Source organism: Caloenas nicobarica, chromosome 10 (genome assembly GCF_036013445.1).
Source record: "Caloenas nicobarica isolate bCalNic1 chromosome 10, bCalNic1.hap1, whole genome shotgun sequence".
In the NCBI taxonomy this organism is placed as follows: Eukaryota; Metazoa; Chordata; class Aves; order Columbiformes; family Columbidae; genus Caloenas; species Caloenas nicobarica.
The window spans coordinates 2,691,286-2,710,332 of record NC_088254.1 but is presented as its reverse complement, the minus strand read 5'-3'; the positions used below and the strand labels follow the sequence as shown (position 1 = coordinate 2,710,332).

Here is a 19,047-nt window from a genome sequence, read left to right as displayed (position 1 = left end):
TTCTATCCGCGTTTCCTTTTTGAGACAGATGTTGTGCGAGAAGTTTTCCCAAATGCTCATGGACTGATCCCAAAGTTAAATAGCACATGTAGCCTTGACAAATGTGCTCTTGGGTGATTAAACTGGGCTCCTCTTGGAAAACATCCAACGGAAAAACAAAGTTTTAATTTTAGAAATACTGCGATGCTCTTAGCGTTAATCCGTGTCAGAGCTGCCATGAAGCAAAACAGATGAGTGTCACCTGGGGGGTTTTTAGCATTAGTAATATTCAAGTGTTTTGAATATTTGAGAAGCCATAAAAACGGAAGGTTTTTCTGTTCTGTCTTACAAAGCAGGTATTTAAAGTAGTAATAATTTCTACATTGCAAGGAAATAAGTCATTTTGACTCTACTATATGTGTAGGCATTTCCCATGTTTCTTGAGGAAAACGTGATGATGTCGGCTAGGAATTCTCTAAGTACATATGTCCGTGGCTGGAAAAGAGGGATCTCATTCTCCATTACTTAATTTAATCATTTGCATCACTGCAAAATGGGTACCGGCCGTTTCTAAACAGTATTCAGGTCTGAGTTTGAAAGCTGGAAAATCAGCTTTACATGCGCTTCTCTGCTTAGTGCTGCTGCTCGTTTTGAAATCTAACTTATTTTTTATTATTATGTGTCACCAGGAACTACCATGTATTTTATTACCTCCTGGCGGGAGCGAGTGAGGAAGAGAGATCAGCATTTCATCTGAAGCAGCCTGAGGAATATCATTACCTCAACCAGGTGGGAATTCTGTACAGGAATCTAAGAAGTCATCTTGCCTTTTCTACTCCTGATATTTAATGCTAATAAAGAAAATGCACGGAATAGTAAAAAATGGGCTGTCTTAAGGCTCTTCGTGCTCTTCCATAATCAGAAATAATTCTGCATTGGCAATCTGAACTCCTGATAGCATAAGAAAAAAAAATAATCAGTGTTTTCCATTTTGGTCCTGTCTGGGATATGGTAAATATGCTGTGGTTTTAATCGTCAAAGGGCAAAACAATAATAATTTACGTGTTATCTGTGCGAGTGTCATTTACTTATTAACATCTGTCTGCTGAGTAGGAGAAAAAGGGAAAATGTGTCATTCTAGTAGCTCTCCGGGATTTAACATCTTGCATGGGGTAGTTCTAATTCTGTAGCTTCATGGCTGGCATGATCCTTTGAATTTAACAATATAATAAGTTTAATATAACTAAAACCACAGCAACCATTGAAAATGAATTAAAAATGAATGAGGTACTACCAGTGGCCAACTAAACTCATACTTTAGAAAATCAGATTTATTTCAGCTATTTAAGATGCTTGGGAATAGGGACTTCACTGCTTTTTGCTCACAGAAAAGAAAAAAAAAAGGAGTAGCAATATGTGGAATAGTTAAGCTATATGTTGATTTTAACTAATTTCAATTTTCTTGGAGCTGAGACATGATTAGCAATAAAGAGCAATTTAACCCACAAGGTGGAGAGAAACTTTCACATGCAGCAAAACCCAAATAGCCTTTAGTCTTTCTATAATATAGAATTTAACTCCAGAATACGTCTCAATTCCCCGGGGCTTTTTAAAGATCTTTTTAAAGCCGGCTATCAAAGCCAAAATCTCCCATAATATTAATGACTCCCACCCGCTCTTAACGACTCGGGATCAGGAAATTTGTACAGATGAGTAATGGATTAAGAGCCGAAGGCTTTTTGCTCGCCCTCTTTGTGCCTTGGGCTCCGGTTGGAGAACGCGCTGTGATCTTCACAACCATCTGCACTGCGGGTTTGGATCGTTTGGATCCAACATTTTGTCAGATTCACAGGTTCTGTTGGGCAATTGGTAGTTTTATGTTAGTCGAAAACATTGCTTTTAATTATAGTCTATTTTTTTTTTAATAGCAGTTTAAAGGTGCTAATTTTTAAAGTAAAATTATAAATGCAGTGGCGCGTAGTGTGTAGAGCTAGCAGGAATGCGATAATTTAGGTTGAAACATTTATTTTAATCTAAATTAGGATGCTGTGGGCAAGTAGGCCGGAGAAGGATACTGAGGTACATCCAGTGGATCAGGGCGGGAGAGTCTGGACTTGCTCGAACACAGTGTACGGAATTTTTAGAGCTTTTATTATAATAATTTAAAAATTTTTAATAATCAGGGTTAGAGACCATTTAACACTGATAATTATGGGAGAATTGTTCCTTTGGTTGTGTTCAGGCCATGATTTCATATTAAGGCTTCTAACAATGCACTAGCAGCTTTCCCATGCCCCATAGGTGAAGGGGAAAAAGGAAAACAAGGAGGAAAAAGGAAAAAGAGGAAGTGGAGGAACAGGGAAAGGAAACTTTGGAAACATAAAAGGGGAAAGTAATATTATAAAATGACCCTGACCATTTGCAGTAGCTTCTTAAACGTATCCTAGAGAAATCCACGCCTTTATAAAAGGGAAAAAAAACAAACAAACTCAGAAATATACCTAAGTGTTTCACTAAAAATTAAATATTAAAATTCAAAAAGCTATAAAATCTTGAACCAGGCCCCTTCAGTCAAGGACTGACTCAGTCCAAGTCAAGTGTTACTTTTTCCTCCCAGGTTCCTCAGCTCATGGTGTGTTATGCAAAACAAACATGCATTTTTGCATTGCAGATGAGCAATAATCTATTCCGAAATTTCACCAAAGCGTGCTGCTATATCGTTGATCTGTAATTGCAGGGAAGCAAGTTGGCAGAAATACATATATATGTGTGTATATATATATTTTAAAGCAAGTTTACTTGAACTATCCCCGGAGTTTGGATGACTTCTCCACATCTCATACCAGTGTCAGGAGTCCTACCCTGCAACTTGCTGATTCATATTTATCCATTTCGAAAGCAGTGATTTGCAGAATTAGGTCCTTACATGAAGTTCTTCAGGAGCTCATGTTCTTTGTCTTCCCTCTGTCTGATTGGAAAAAGATACAAATTTCTAAAAATCTTTCAAGTATTGCTTTCTAATTGGTCGGAGAATTGCGCTTTTGCAGCACTTATATGTGTCTAGAGCAGAGGTTGAGAGTAGAAATAAAAAATCTGCTCTTCAGTGCGATTTTCCCAGCAATAACACTTCAACTCTAGGTAAATCAAAGGTTTCTCTAACCCTGGAGAAAAAGATCTTCAAATCTTTTATGGTTATTGTGTGAGATTGTCGTGAAAACAGTGTAAGCAGGAAATGTAGCACCGTGACGGCGAAAGTATTAGAAATCTTACCTTTAAAAAAAAAAAGGCATTAATGACACTACAGAATAATACCAATTATTTTTCTTGGAAAGTTGAGTTGCTGCCTTGGTTATAGAGCAGGTAGGAGGAATTATTTTGGGACTGAACACTACTTAACGCGCTCTGCCTTGCTTTCAGATGACAAAGAAACCCCTCCGAGAGAGCTGGGATGATTATTGCAATGACTCGGAGCCGGTCAGTACAAGAATCCCCATCTTCGGTGTTGCTGCTCCTCACTTCAATTTTAGCTGCACCGAGACCTGAGCAGAAAGCAAAGTCCAATTAGTTTAAGCTATTTATTACCTTCTGCCTTGCAGTGGTGTCGCTTGTGTACTAGCTCGTGATGATGCTTATGTTTTTTTCCTTTGCCCCTTTTTTGGTTCCTTCCATCTGGAAAGCTTCTTCAAGAGCTAGACATGGTCATCTTTAGCAAACTAAGCGGGGTTTTTTGTTCCTTCTTGAGATAATACATGATTTATGGAAATTGTGATACAGCAGCAATGCAAAAATTGAAATTCCTTCCCACTAAAACAGCAGATCATGAAGCCCTAAGAGATGCATCACCTCATGCTGCTTGTAGTGGTGTATCTGCTCTCCAGCCTCCAAACGAACCCAAAACCATCCCCCCGTGAGAAAATCAAACCCTGATTTTATTCAGAACGCAAAACCAATTTCTTCTCCTAAAATAGTTCCGCTGACATGATCAACCTTTCCAAATGGATCCATCCAAAAAAGGGACCGGTGACGCTCTTCCCCCTTCCCCGGCTCCCCCTGTGTGCCCGAGGCGGTGACACGAGCCGGTGACGCGCTCTGGGTGTCCGTGTGTCCCGTGCCGGCATCTGTTGGGTTTGTCCTGCACGGGGAAGCACGTTCCACATCAGCTGCATGTTGTTCCTGCTCGTTTTGCCGTGTGCTTCGTGGTTGCCCAACTCTAGCTGGTGTGGCTGGGAGACTAAGAGGTGATGGGGTTTTGCTTGGGCTAAGTAGGCATCTGAACAGCGAGATTTCTGCTGCAAAATCCTTAGGAGGGAAGAAAGGAAGGGAAGATTAACCCCCCACAAGGTTTAAAAATGTTGAATATTGTGTTAGCATCCTTAGCACATGAGCATCCTCAGAGGCCTGGGGAGTGAAGAGCAGATGCTTTTCTAGATACCTTCACACACTATACTATGTTGCAAAGGCCTTAATTGCTTAAAAAATGGATTAGGACAATTTACTGCAAGAATTAAAATTAAAACAAACCTCAAATTTACCACCTTCTGGAGGGGCCAGCTCAGGATCTCGGGACTTCCCACGTTACAGCAAAACCGTGTGCTGTTACAATTTGACTATTTATCTGATGTTTTATTTTGCTCGGGATGGTTTTCTGTGATGCTCATGGTAAATAACATCTTTGCTTCGCTTGGTGATTCACTCTTAAACAAACCCTGGACCTCTCCCCGTAACCACCGACTCAACCCGCTGCAGATGTCGGGTTTATAAAGAAACTGCTTATTATATCTAAACCCTATTTATTATGTCTTCTTTAAACTTTCCATGCATTGCTTCAGCTTTTGCTGGGAAACTAATTGGAATATTCATGATGAATTTGGTCTGTGGGCATGGACTTTGTAATGCTTGTCTGCCCTAATATCAAGGAAACGCCTTTTTTTAATAATTATCATCCATTTGTCATCCATTAGGAAACAGTGCAGAGCTGAAACGCTACAGAGAGCATCTGCTTTTAAGTAGATAATTTACAAAAGGCCTTTGCGTGTGGATTAATGAGTTTGGCAATTGTTATGTAAATCGTTAATTAAATTGCCTTTGGCACAGATTGTGCTACTTCTGAGTTGTCTGTGGTATTTCGCTGTTGACTCGTGACTTAATTTTGGATGAATGATGCCACGAAATGAAACTGTCCCTGGAATGTGGAGCACCACTGGAAGTGACACTTGGTATCTTTGAAAAGAGCTTTTAAAAGGACTTATTTGCAGAATTTGTGGGTATGTCATTGTATTGGAGACTCCAGCTCCATCCTTTGCAGTTGTGAAAACTCCAGGTGCTCCTCGGTGTGTGTGTCGTGGCCAAGGAAGCCAGTTGGCCAAGGTTTGAATTTAGGAGGGAAAACTTCTCATCCTGATATTTTATGGTGTAAATAATTCCATTGCTGATCCCCGATGAGCTTTCTGGTATAAAGTGTAGGTGTCTTTGTTGCGTTCCTTTGGAGAAGGAGCTTAAATCTCTGTTAAAATGAGTAATTTTCAGTAGTCTGTTCAGCATCTCTAAATTCACTTTGTCCGTGCAATATTAAGTTGTCCCTGAGGACCACTGATAAAAAATTTTAGATTTTTTTTTTTGTCCAGTTGAGCTTCTCTAGCTTTTAGTCAAGGGCATAAGGCTGGTGTGTGTGAGTGGTATCCTCTATTGGAATAAAATCTTCAATAAGAATTTCTCCCCATAATTAGTAGCTATTGCTGCAATGATGCTACGAGTGGGATGAAGAATGTGCCACTGATACAGTTGTGAGGCTTTAAATGGGGACAGGTGCTTGGAGACACAAACTTGATACTATAAAATAACTTTATTCTGTATTTATGATTCAGAGGATGGGAATTTTTATATGCAGCAATGGGAAAAAGTATTAAACATGGGCTACAAAGTGAGAGAGAATAATCAATAGTCCATGACAGGGCGCAAGATGAGCCAAAGTAAAAGGAACGTGGCATTAATAGTTTAGATACTCATTTAAGGAGCATTAATTTAATTGTGTTTCCTACCTGTTGGTGCAGGACAATATTAGTTGGGTCTAGAATGTCATGAGATTTCCCTGGAAGTATCAATAATTGCCATCAGGTTGGGGATCAGCTGAAAAAATTAACTGTTCTGGCACATCAGCTTCCAAGAAATAAAAAATGCAGTGGATTTCAAATTCCCCTTTTTAGAAAACTTCTGGTTTAGGAAACTTCATGGTAGTTAGAATAAAGTTAGTGAAAAATACGTTTAAAACCTTCCCTTTCCTGTGCAGAATTTAATTCTCTGATATTTTACATGAAATTATGTCGATTCTATTTTAAAACTGAATTCTTCCTCGTTAGTGATAGGAACTCCTGATGGACCAGGACTTAATGTGGAATAAACTGGCTGCTGTAAATGTGTAACATATTTCATCTGCTTATTAAGTCCCATCTATTTTCTATGCTAATTGTCTCACATTGACGAACTCTCGCCATGCTGATAGAATGATGCGACTCACCTCTTGCGTTAGAGGTTAAGCCTACAAAATAAGGATGTATCTGCAAGAAAAATTAACCAAAAAAATAATATACTAATATATCCCTGAAGTCCAGGCTATTCAAAGCAAGGCATTTGTGGTGGAGATGTAGGGTCCTTTGAACGACCTTCTCATCGTGCTGGGTAAAAACACTGTGCAGAGAAAAATGGGCATACAAAAAATAATTATTGTATTATTGTATTGAAATTTGCACTTCTATGAAGTCCTTGGAAAAGGAGATTCTCCTAAACAGCTTGATTAAAAAAAAAATCGAACTTAAAAAAAAAAAATCAACCTTTTCGTTGTGCGTACTCCTGATATTTAAGAAGAAAAATTCTGCTTTGCCACTGGAGCTAATCCTGGTCTTTTATTGTCTTGCATATGTTTTTTTTTGGCTCTGTCTGCTCTGGTGCTGTGAATCCCCCTGTCCTGAGTGTTGGGGTTGATCAACCACAGTTATTCCCCATAATGTCCGCAGGACCTCCTGGATATCTCACCTCCCAGTGCCGATAAGAGGCGTGGAAATCACTAAATGATATTTATGAGATGTTGACTTGGCCATCTGGACCTGTTCTGATCTTAATTTCTTTCCAAGCTTAATCTTTTTTTTTTTTTTTTTTTTAACCCAACAGGATTGCTTTTCTGTGGAAGGGGAGGACTTAAAGCACGACTTTGAGCGGTTACAACTAGCCATGGAGATGGTGGGCTTCCTGCCCAAGACACGCAGACAGTGAGTTTATTTTCCATAGCAATAGCTTGGAGATTAAATTATTCATTATATTAACGAATATCACCTCCATAATCAGTGAGACAATTCACTTACCTTGAGCTAACAGCACTGTTGTGCTCTACATAACGCATGAGGCTGGCGAGAAGGGATAATTGGTAAAACACGCTTCTAATCCAACCCAAAATTCAAAGATATAAACAAAATATGCCCATCATTACTGTAGATAATGATTCTCTCTATGCAAATGGAGTGTTGGCATAAAGTTGGCACCTGGAAATATTTTTCAACTGTTCACGAATAGTCGTGCCTCACTCTGCATGTTATGAATCTAGATCCTGACTTAATCAGAAATTCAGATTATTAGTCATCATGCTTAATCCTTCACATGCACCTTGTTGGTTCTATAGACTCATTTCCAACGGGCCTTTGTTCACAAATTCACTGGAGGTGCTGGTTGAAAAACTGGACTTATTAGTTGGGTTGCAACAACCCCTTCCTCTGACTGATTTACATGCTTGACACGAGGGTCATCTCCAACTGAAACGACTAAATACAGAGCATTTCAAAAAGATGGACCCAATTTCAAATGGAAATTACTTTGAAATTCGGTGTTTCACCCTGTCATTCCTCTGGTTTTGATTGTTGGCTTGAAAGTCTTGAGTAGGTTTGAACGAATTTGACGAGTATGTTACTTAGGGTTAGTAACAGGCATAGAAAAATGTGTATTTAAAAAATAGCCTCAAAGTGAGTGGTTTTGACGTCATAAGCGTTGCTGAAAAGCACATCGGTGGCTGGAACACAATGAGAAATCTTGTACTTTTTCAATCCAAACGTTCAAACAATAATTTAATGAACGTGGTTCTCTCAGTCTGAAACCCTGGAGGTTTATGTGGGAACAGAGAATTACTGCTTGGTACTAATGGCACTTGAAACCCTATTCATCACCTGGGGTAAATGACATTTATGGTGCTAATATTTAACATTTATATTATTTCTCTTTTTTGCGAATGAGTGGATTACCTCCTCTTGTTTCAAGCATCATTTTTCTTGCTTTTTTAACATGTGTCTGAGCCAGAAGAAACCCGTAACTGTGAGAGGTTTTCCTGCCTTCTGCTCCAACAAGAAATTTTCACAAATTAATTATGAAATTAAGGCTGCTTTTTCACGTGGTTCCTTATCTTTCAAGAACCAGGCTTCTGTGACAAGGTTTTCCTAAATCCTGTTTAAGTGTCTGGACTGAGCGGAGTTGAATGTAAATCCATGCTTTTGATTGACCATGCAATAACTTTTCTTGGCATGCAAGTTCTTGTATTTCTCCTAGTGAATTTTGCCTGTCAAAAAATCCAGTGGATTCTTCATTATGCGGGCAAATTTATTCTGCTTGGTGTTGTACAACAACTGTTAACATGAAAAAGTAACCACTTTCAGCTGAGTATATAAAAGAAGGCTGTTATAGTTACTAATATACTTTAATAAGTGATTGAGAGGAGTTTTTTTTTTTTTTTAGAGGAGGGAGGGTGTCACTTAAAAACGACCAAATTAAAAAAAAATTGGGTGGGTGAATTACTCGAAGTGTAACATCTTTTCTCTGTCTCAGTTTGCTTGTACATTATAAAAGCAATAATGCTTTTTTGTGTAGGCTTTCTACCCAGGACTACATCTGAGAAGGTGATAAATCAAATACATGTGCCAGGGGGGACTGAGAAGGACGACCTGCATGGCTGAGTCCCATCTCCCCCTTCATTTAGGGAATTGCACAATAAATATTTAATCTAGATACCTAGATCCTTGAGAATCTTTTTTTCTTACAATACAGGGCACTATTTTATAACTGTGGGTTTGATATATTAAATAATTTCCAAGAAAGCCATACCAATGCTTGTTTGGTACTAACAAAGTGAAAATCTTTTTTATGTGAGGCGAATTGGATGTTTCATTTGAGCATCATTTTTGAGGAAAACAGCTTCAGATTGAACATTAGAGGAATGAGTCAAATACGAAGATAGCAATTGGATGGCTGGGGATATGGTTTTCTTTTTCATTAGCTTTAAGAAAAACCAAATGAAAATGAATTCTCTCCGTTTTCTTTAGGATTTTCTCTCTCTTGTCGGCGATACTACACCTGGGTAACATCCGATACAAAAAGAAGACTTACCGGGACGACTCCATTGATATTTGTAACCCCGAAATCCTGCCGATCGTGTCGGACCTGCTGGAGGTAAGCCTTCGCTCTCTGTCCCATCATGTGCACACTTCTATTTTATAACAGAATTTATTCCCACTTTTGCCAACAGGTAAGTTCTCTTGCGTTACCATTACTATGGGCTGTTCCCAGTGAAAAGTTCTAAGTATTTTTTAATGAGATTTTTAATGGTAGAGTTTTTCCCCTAATCTTCAGCTTCAGGTTTAATTGCCCCAAAATACTGTTTCTGCGATTAAAATTTGAAAGATTGCATTAGATTGGTGTATTAGAGATGCTGGAGGGTGCATCTCATCCCTTTATTACCCATTTATGGACTTATTTTCCATGCTCTTCCCGTTCCTTCCCTTAAGCAACTGCTGTGCAATCTCCCTACTTAAAGAACTCGGGAATTGGCTCTCAGATTTTCATAGCACTTCATTAATGCTTTGAATTTCCAGAGGGGAAAGCTTCTGTAAAATATGGGTGTAAGCAGCTGGATGCTCTTTGCATCCTGGCTTTGGAGACTGGAGAAATAAACAGAAGGAAAATATGAGTTTGGAGGAGAACGTTGTTGATCTTACTCCGTTAAAAATGGCCATAGCGAGGGCGCCAAGTCATTTAAGAAGTAATCGTTTTTTAAAAAAGCTTTGAATAAGAGAGTGACTTAGAGATCTGAAAAAGTTCCAGGCTTTGGGTCTTTGCCCTGGTTTTCTTCTGCAAACAAACTCTCCTGCAACATCTGCGTGCTGTAAGGTATCGGTGTATTTTTTTGCCCGTGTACATATGAAATTACGCATCGGTTGAGCCATATAGGTCCAACAGCATCTTAGTGCCGTGGTTTGGTACAGCACAGAGCATGGATACCATGCTCACTTGCAGATAGTGTCAACAGTATGGAGAAAAAAAAAAGAAATAGGTGTATTTTTAACTTCATTTTGAAAAAGCACTAGAATCTGGTATAGCTGAGCAAAGTGGTAGTTTTCTGTTTGTCTTCGTAATTCTGCAAGCTAAATGACTGTATACAGCATAAAATGCTTGTTAATTAGATCAGGGCGATGCAGATCTTGTGAAATATATTGCTGGGTTTGGGTAAGTGCCGTTGCTTGTACTTAAAGTTGCATTTCCATGGCAATTTCTCCATGGAACTGGAGACATTGGTTGCCTTTGTGTGCAAAGCTTCCAATAGACCGACTCTCCCGCTGGCTGAAATAAAGCCAATAATCTCATTTTCAGAAGAGTCTTCTGAAATTCTGATAATTTTTCTGACATTTTTCTTCAATTTTGACCAAAAGGAGGAGTAAAGGGTTCAAACAGATCCTCACAAAGAAAATCCATGACACTTCATTCATTCATTAGCTGCTTGCAACTACAAATTAAGTGTAGTGAATTCTTCTTAGCCAGAGACCAAAAATATTGGTTGAAACATTTGACACTTTGTATTTTGTGGGTAATTATTTTTATTTCTCTTTTTTTTTACGTGGTCACTGAACTGCATACAGTCTTGCTTTTCACACCATTGTTGCTGAAAATATGAATCGCCTTGCGAGAGTTATTAATTCCGTCTTGGGATTTACTTGCTAAGACTGAAAAATCACCTCGGATTAAAAATATTAGTTGACAAATAGTTGAACTTCTTTTCATACAGCCACTGGGTGCTTGACAGGACGGGCTTGAACGCAGCAAAATGATGCAAGAAACCAGCTCTGCTGTGATCAGGCAAAGATTTGCAGGGTGATTTGTTGGTTTTTTTTTTTTTCCTGAAATGACTCACTGGATTTGTTCAGTCAAGGATTTGAGGTGGAAAAGAGAAGAAAAAAAAATCCAACTGGCCTGGGTGGAAAGATCCCGAGAAGCAAGAGGTGAATTGGTCATTTCTGAGAGCAGGAAAGAAGATGCTGAGCTCCTCATGGAGAGGAGCCAGTCAGCAACCTGGCTAAAATAAAAAATTTAGGCAAAACTAAGACGTTTTCCCCCTCCAAAGGGAAGTCTGGCCTAAATTATTGTGAGCTTAGCTGGTTTATGTTGGAGCCTCCAAGCCTCGAAGGCCAACAGAGGGAATTTCCCTGCGCAGCGGTTAATGCAACAGCCCTGAACAACGATCCTTCCTCTGTGTGATGAGGTTTGCACCCCTAGAAAATGAAGCTGATACGCAGATTTTTTGAAGGAATCTGGGAGGAGATGACAACCCGTGATGAATTTGATTTTTCTTAGATACCCACAACCCCATCCAATATGTTTTTGGTTTATCAAAACATCCAGACCAACGTTTGTTGAAAAAGCAAACTGCAATATAGGATTTTGGCCAGACTCTGTGGATCGTTGTTTCATTTACAGTAAGACCCTGATTCCTTTTTTTTTTTTTTTTCAAGAATAGACATAGCGTGTGGATTATGTGAGGCTTTTGGCAGGTTTTTCATGGCCTTTGTTTAAACTTTGCTGAAATACGTGATGTCAAGGCTGCCTGATGGATCGAGCAGACGTGGAGCTGCAAATATCATGGTTCCTCTGCAGAAATCGTAGAGGATTGCGTAAAACCGAGGAAAAAACTGTGTTTCTGGTGAAAAGCCTCAATTGTGGGCTTATTAACAAAAGCAATCGATTAGAAATGTGCTAACAGAGACTGTTTTTTTTTCCTGCTACAAGTGCAAGAACTTTTTAATTGTATACATTTGCTAATACCAGAAATTATTTCCGTGGATGGAGCATTGAGTAAAGAAGGTAAATTCTTTCTTTGCTCAATGGAGCGGTTTTATAATATATTTAGTTTCTAGGCTTAGGCAACCAGCCTCAATGCAAATAAAGATAAATATAAGTAATCAAGTGTCATCTTGTCTCAACTGGGCTTTTGCCAAGAAAGGTTGGACCAGATGATCCTTATGGTCTCCTCCAACCTCGTATTCTATGATTCTAACTTAGTTTTGCCAGATCTCTTTGTGCATTGACGACGTTTTGGAGCTAATGATGGGGTTTTGGAGCTAATGTCTCCCTCCATAGGAGATTTATGTGCTTCGGTTCTTTTTCTACTGAAAAATAGTCTTCAGCTTCCCAGCGGGATCCCATAGATGTGCTAAACATCTTGGAAAGTGATTGGGGAGCTAAAGCGAGGTGAAGGTTACGAGGAACCTTCTCTTCTGGATCCAATTTTTGGATGAAGTTTTGGGGATCAGAGAATTGTAGAATGGTTTGGGTTGGAAGGGGTGTCCATCTAGTCCATCCCCTTGCTTGTTCACCACCTTGTTCACCACCTTGTTCACCACCTTGTTCACCACCTTGTTCACCACCTTGTTCACCACCTTGTTCACCACCTTGTTCACCACCTTGTTCACCACCTTGTTCACCACCTTCTTCACCACCTTCTTCACCACCTTGTTCACCACCTTGTTCACCACCTTGTTCACCACCTTGTTCACCACCTTGTTCACCACCTTGTTCACCACCTTGTTCACCACCTTGTTCACCACCTTGTTCACCACCTTGTTCACCACCTTGTTCACCACCTTGTTCACCACCTTGTTCACCACCTTGTTCACCACCTTGTTCACCACCTTGTTCACCACCTTGTTCACCACCTTGTTCACCACCTTGTTCACCACCTTCTTCACCACCTTCTTCACCACCTTCTTCACCACCTTCTTCACCACCTTCTTCACCACCTTCTTCACCACCTTCTTCACCACCTTCTTCACCACCTTCTTCACCACCTTCTTCACCACGTCTGAGCCAGAACTGGAGTCACAGATAACCTTCTGGTTGTTTGAAAGCAAGTCCGAAGAAAAGCTTCAGAACTTTTTCAAGAAGAACTGATAGAAATCTGGATTTCTTTTCTGTCGCTCCACCCTGGGCAGCTTTTGAATGAGCACTCAGCACTGTAATCCCTTTCTCAAATATGACAGGAGCCACAAACCCCCATGTTTTCTCACTCTCAAGTTGGAAATGGTTCATTTTCCTTCCCTTGCTCGAACGTAATAGCCCAGCATTACCAGAGAAGTGACCTCTGCCTGCCTTGGCGGTGTCGGCTCCCCGATGGTTACAGCCGTGGCGGCATCGCCCGTCACCCCTCGCTGCCTTGTGGAGCTCGAGCCTTGTCAGCATCGCTTCCAATTGCATGTGGCACTGAAGTCTTAAGTCTCTATTTTGTCCCTGTAATTAAGATATAAACTACAGGCCATGTAGCTTTTTTAAGAGGGAGAGCAGGACTTGCCCTTCAGCACCAGAAAGCAAAAAATCCATGAAATGTAACTTAAAAGTGTAACTCCCAGGGCACAAAATAAAGAAATGAGTTGTGGTCTCCTCTTTGCTAATCTGCTAGGATGGGGTTTGTCTCTATTTTAGTGAATTTGAGGAGTCAGCTACATTCAAGCTGTGACCTTAAATGAAAATTAGGATAATTTGGCTGGGTGGGAATTGCAGACAGAGACCCGGGAAGATACAGGGGTTCCCTTCCCATCTTTGCCAGATATGTTTTTATATGAAAAGCTGATTTGAGAGATGAAGGACGTGCATCTACAGGTCTCCTCCGCCCCAAGAGCAGAGAGAAAAGGAAACTGGGGAGAACATGAGATGCAGATAGCGAGGAATGGCACAGGTCGTTGTTTAAACCACTTAAAATCCTCACATTTGCTGATGAATCTGGGACTTGGGAGCATTCAGGCTGGTTAGGAATATGACATTGGACTGTTTTGATGAGTAACAATCCAATATCCCTCTGCCTTGTTGCCTTTGATAATTCAAACAAGCCGGCGCGCTGGCTGCAGAAAACTTGCTGTGATTTTCCAGGTGAACGAGAAGAATTTTTTATATTTTTTTTTCCCCACTTGGTTTTGAAAGGCCAAATCACATCATAATAACTGATGACTCTACGGTATTACTGAGGACAAATGAAACAAACCTCAAGGTGTTGAGGTTCAAGTTCCAACACCATAGGACTTGCTGATAGGTGAGGGTCATATACGGGTGACCTGATGTTTTTGACTTTCCACACCACACCAAGAAGTTTGTATTAGTGAGTGGTGCAGGGAAAGTCGCTGGAGTTTCTCAGGGAGACTCCTGTGACAGTATTTTTGGTAGGAAGAAGTAGTTTCTGGGCAGAACGGCATCATGCTTGTGAAATTTCTTAGGTTCAGCTTGTTTGCATTACCCCTCATCCTAATTACTGGCTTAAAGCATTAAATCAAAGTACAGAAACCACTAAGTTTCCCATCATCTGTGTCAAATCATCAATGGTTTACCTGGGATAAAAATGCAGTCTTGAATGGTTTCAGGAACGTGGATAAATAAGAAATAAGAGTGACTTTAAGTGAACCTGGCCAGAAAGGAGGTTTTTTCCCAACAATTCATGGCAGGGGCCGCTAAAGTTATCAGCACCATTTACCTGTTTGCCAAAGTGTGTCTGTTTATAAGACTGATTTTTTTTTTTTTTTTTTTTTCTTTTTTTCTTTTTTTCTGAAAACCGGTTTCTGTTCCGGCTGATTAGAGATTGTCCCCTGGCTGGGAACTGGTGACTTCAGGCAGTAAATATCAGGTGTGAACAGCAGAGTAAATATCATGTGCTTTTCAAAAGGTTTCTTCCTCCTTCTCATCCATCCTCACCCTGAAAAACACCCAAAAAACCCCTCAACTTGGATATATTTTAAACCAATTACATTATTTTACTTGTGTGTAGAGTAACTGGTGTGATGTCATCTTGACAACACTAGAAAGTTGACTTATTTTGCCAAGAAAAAGCGTGGGAGGGAGGAGCGCAACCAGGACTAAAGGTTACCCATGGGAAATTGCTGGAAATGCGGTGACTGAATGCGGAAAATCAGGTTCCTTTGGATACTGTGGTGTCTGGTTTCTGGTGCTGGATTTATGTGCTGAGTTTTCTCCACCCAATGTCTGGCTCGTTTTTATCCGCTGAACGTTAACTCCGTAAAGGCTGGCAAAAGTGGGTTTTTTAAAAAAAAATCTAAAAAATTGTAAATGTATACATTTTAAATTTATAATAAATCAATTTATAAAAATTTTAAATGTGTACATTTTAAATGTATAAATTTACAGTTTTGAAAAATTTTAAAATTAAAAAAAATTTCTAGATTAATCATTAACATCAAGACTTTTGTTTTAGGTGAAAGAAGAGATGCTGTTTGAGGCCCTGGTTACCAGAAAGACGGTGACAGTGGGAGAGAAGCTCATCTTACCATACAAACTAGCTGAGGTCTGTACATGTTTATTATTGAAAGGAAAACTCTTGGGGTGACTCCGAATGCTTTGAAATGAGTCTGAAACGTAGACTTGGCTCTGGTAGAGTTTATTTCGGTTTTTATTTATTTATGTAAAACTAAGCACATGTAGGAGAAGCTGATATGTACGAATATAGAAAATTATCGACTCTACCTTCTACGCTATTCTTGGAAAGCAGGTTTTCACGTTATTCTGGGATAGCCTTTAACTTTTTTAATGACTTACAGTTGTATGAGTGTTATTATGTCTTATATTCTCGAAAGTATATAAGCTTTATTGTCCTGCAATACTTTTGTGTTGGTTTCTTCATTTCTTGTACCCCCCCAGCTGAAGAACGTTGGCGTCACACCACGCTTGGTCCCTCAGTTCCCTCCTGTTGTCTTATGGTCGTATGGGAATTGGCAACATCTTTAGTAAAGTCTCTGAGAGCAGTCTGTTGTGTCGCAAATAATTAAGGACATGATGTGTTGTCGTTAGGGTCAGCTGGAGGTATTTTGATTCCTTTTTTTCCAGGAAAAAAAAAAAATCTTTTCTCCCCTTTTGGGACTGTGTGTTTTGCTTCCCAACAGCTGTGATGCTGGGACAACGTGCAGCAATGTGCCTTCAACCACCTCGCTGCAAAACTCGGCACGTTGGATTTAACTGTGTCTTCTATTATTTTTTTTCTAATAATATTTTAACCTGGACCACCAGGTTTTGAGTTCAAAGAGTCTTACTGAAATGCTCCTTCTGTTGAGATCAAAGAGTCTCCTTTACCACCTAAAATGGCTGAATGTGAATTCCTCAAGTGCTTTCCAAAATGTTTTTTGGTGATGTCCCTGCTCACAAATCTCAGGTTTTCACTTAGAAAGGTTTGTCACCAAGATCTAGTAAAAGAAACGAAAAATCAAGATGTGGTGACTTGGGGGGAAAAGGTAACGTCATCTCCATGATGAAATAATTTTGTAAGAAGCCGCGAATTGCGTTAAGAAAAGACAGGCGCTGCCTATCGCTGTCCTCACGACATCAGCATCCCGACTACCAAATTTGATCCGCTAGTGACCTCTCTCTGGCAGCAGGTTCACCACCGACAGGAGCAAATGTTGAGGTGCTGTAGCTGGAACCTCACCACGATGAGAGGTCTTCTCCTGGTCTTCCTCTGCCTCAGGGGGTAAGAGAGGCGACTGAAATGCGGATCCGTCTGAATCGGGAAGGAAGAGTAGGGTTCGTTTGACATTTGGGGACTTTACAAAGAATGCTGCTCTCTGTTAATCCCACTCATGACTAATTGGACTCTTGGCATTGTTGGGAACCAATGGGCTGGTTATTCTTCTTGGGTGTTTTACAAAAGAGCATTATAGTTGGCTCAAATGAATGGAGTGATTGAGGTTTTGAGGATTTTCAGACATGACTGTCCCACCATGACTCCTATAACTCACAGGCCTTTCCTGACAGAGCGATGATGTATGTAGCAGTTACTTGATTTTCCAGATGTTAAAATGCTTGATGATTTTTGCATTGCTGGTTGATACACTGAAAGATTGAGAGGAACTTGTCTGGAAAAGACTGTCCTGCGGTGGCTCTCAAAAAAAGGATTGTAAAAATGTCAATTCGGCATGTGCTTGCTCTTTTACACCACCCAGAAGAGCAGCTTGGATCTACCAAGTGCCTTCCAAGGCTTTGAACAATTTTATCTGGGCAGCCGGCACAGTGTGGTGGTTGTTAAAAGAAGAGCCAGAACTCAGCAAAAGAAGGAATTCTAAGAAATTTGATTTGGTTCTGAAACCTCGTTGTCTAAACAATGAGTGGCAATAGTAAATTATTGGGCTCTGTGGGTGAAGTGGGAGGAAGCAGCGTTGGGCTTCCACCTCCAACATCACTGATGGGATCGCTCAGGAGAGCGGGAGAGTTAGACCTGGGTTTCTTGGTTGTCTTCAACCTCTATGAATTCTGAATTATTAGAGGAGTTAGAAGTGTGCAGCTCAAATTTGAAATCAACGCTCTTATTTAAAAAGCCTTGAGATCTTGGAATGACTTCTTGAGCTTTGCTGAGGTTCTGATGTGCATCTGCCCCATCCTAAAGATGCGGGTGGTTGGTCTCCAGGCTTTGGTTCATGTTCTGTGCTCTGCGCAGGGGCCGACGTTTGCTGATCCCCTTCATCAAACGGCGTTGAAATATATGGGTGACAACTCAACGTAGAAATACTTCCCATGAAACAGGGAACTCTAATGTCACCATTCTATGGCAAATGTCACCTTGATAGTCTTGAATGGGTGGAGGAGACACAGGTGGCCTGGAGCAATAATTTTATTTAGAGGTTTGGAGGCATCAGAGCTGAGGTGGGACTTTATTAGACCAAGCCAAGCCTTTTCTCAGCCGTTTTCCCAAGCTGTCGCCCCACGAGCGCGCAGAGGAGGATGCTGGATGCCTTTGTTGGATTTGCAGCGATGCTGCATTCCTCTCGGTCTGCATGCTCGCTCGCTGCCTCGTTATTGTGCGCTGATTAGAAACACTGGCCTGTGGTTTGGGGCTTTTTTTTTTTTAATCAGTGGTTTGAGTGCTTGGCAACTCTTCGCTTGAAACATTCTCCTTCATGACAGTTATAAATTTATATTGGGCTGTCCTCCTGGGTTTGTTCTGTTCATCTTTGCAGTAATTTCTGTAAAACTAGAGATTTTATTCTGGCACACTTTGCTTGGGTGAAAGGTACTGACAATGTCCTCGTGGGGACAACTTGCAGACAGACGTCCCAGCAGCCTGAAGCCGACGGCGTTGAAGGAGACACCTACAATTAGCGACCATCTCCTCTCTGTTTACTCATATCGTACTTCTTCACTTAGGACTTTTCTTGATGGCTTTGCCCCCACGGGTTGCGTTGGGCTTTGCCGGTGGGTTGCGTGGTGGGTTTATGTCATGCGGAAATTTTGGCTTTGTCAACTCTGCGTTTCTTTTAACAAGTCAAGACTTTTTGAGTCTTGCCTGTGTCCAACTGTTCTGCTGGATGACCTTGGAGGGTCTAAATCAGATTAACGAGTTAAAATACAATATTGAAGTTCAGCGAGAAGGTAGGACTCCAACAAACAAAAGTGCTGCCTCCTGTGTACCAGCAGTTGCCAGTGCTGTTGTCTTCAGTTGAACAAATTCTCCCTGGCACGTACAGATTTTGTTTTACTCTGTTTTTCACAGGAGGATACAAGATGTGTGATAGCAGCACCTGTTGGGAGCTGAGCTCTCATTTCAAGCTGTGAGCTGGTGTTTCTCGCTGTGTACTCGGTGCCCGTCCTCAGGGCGTTACGAGGATGATTGCGAAGTGCAACGTGCCATCGGGTTCTTCCGATCGCTCAGTAAATCATGATGCATTGTTAAGAGCTTGCGTCTGACCTTGGTGTTAACGGAACTACTGATATTTCTAAAATTCAGGA

General features: G+C 40.6%; 1 protein-coding gene across 3 annotated transcripts in view; it reads left to right on the top strand.

The window, feature by feature from the left end:
* The window catches only part of MYO9A (myosin IXA), a 163,085-nt gene that overhangs the window by 63,609 nt on the left and 80,429 nt on the right, over positions 1 to 19,047 (top strand). For 2 of the 3 annotated variants that reach the window (XM_065641481.1, XM_065641479.1), the window contains exons 5-9: positions 669 to 768; positions 3,397 to 3,453; positions 7,144 to 7,241; positions 9,333 to 9,459; positions 15,530 to 15,619. In XM_065641481.1, the coding sequence (XP_065497553.1) occupies positions 669 to 768; positions 3,397 to 3,453; positions 7,144 to 7,241; positions 9,333 to 9,459; positions 15,530 to 15,619 (472 nt within the window). The remainder of the gene's footprint in view (positions 1 to 668; positions 769 to 3,396; positions 3,454 to 7,143; positions 7,242 to 9,332; positions 9,460 to 15,529; positions 15,620 to 19,047) is intronic. The other variant, XM_065641480.1, reaches the window with a different exon arrangement.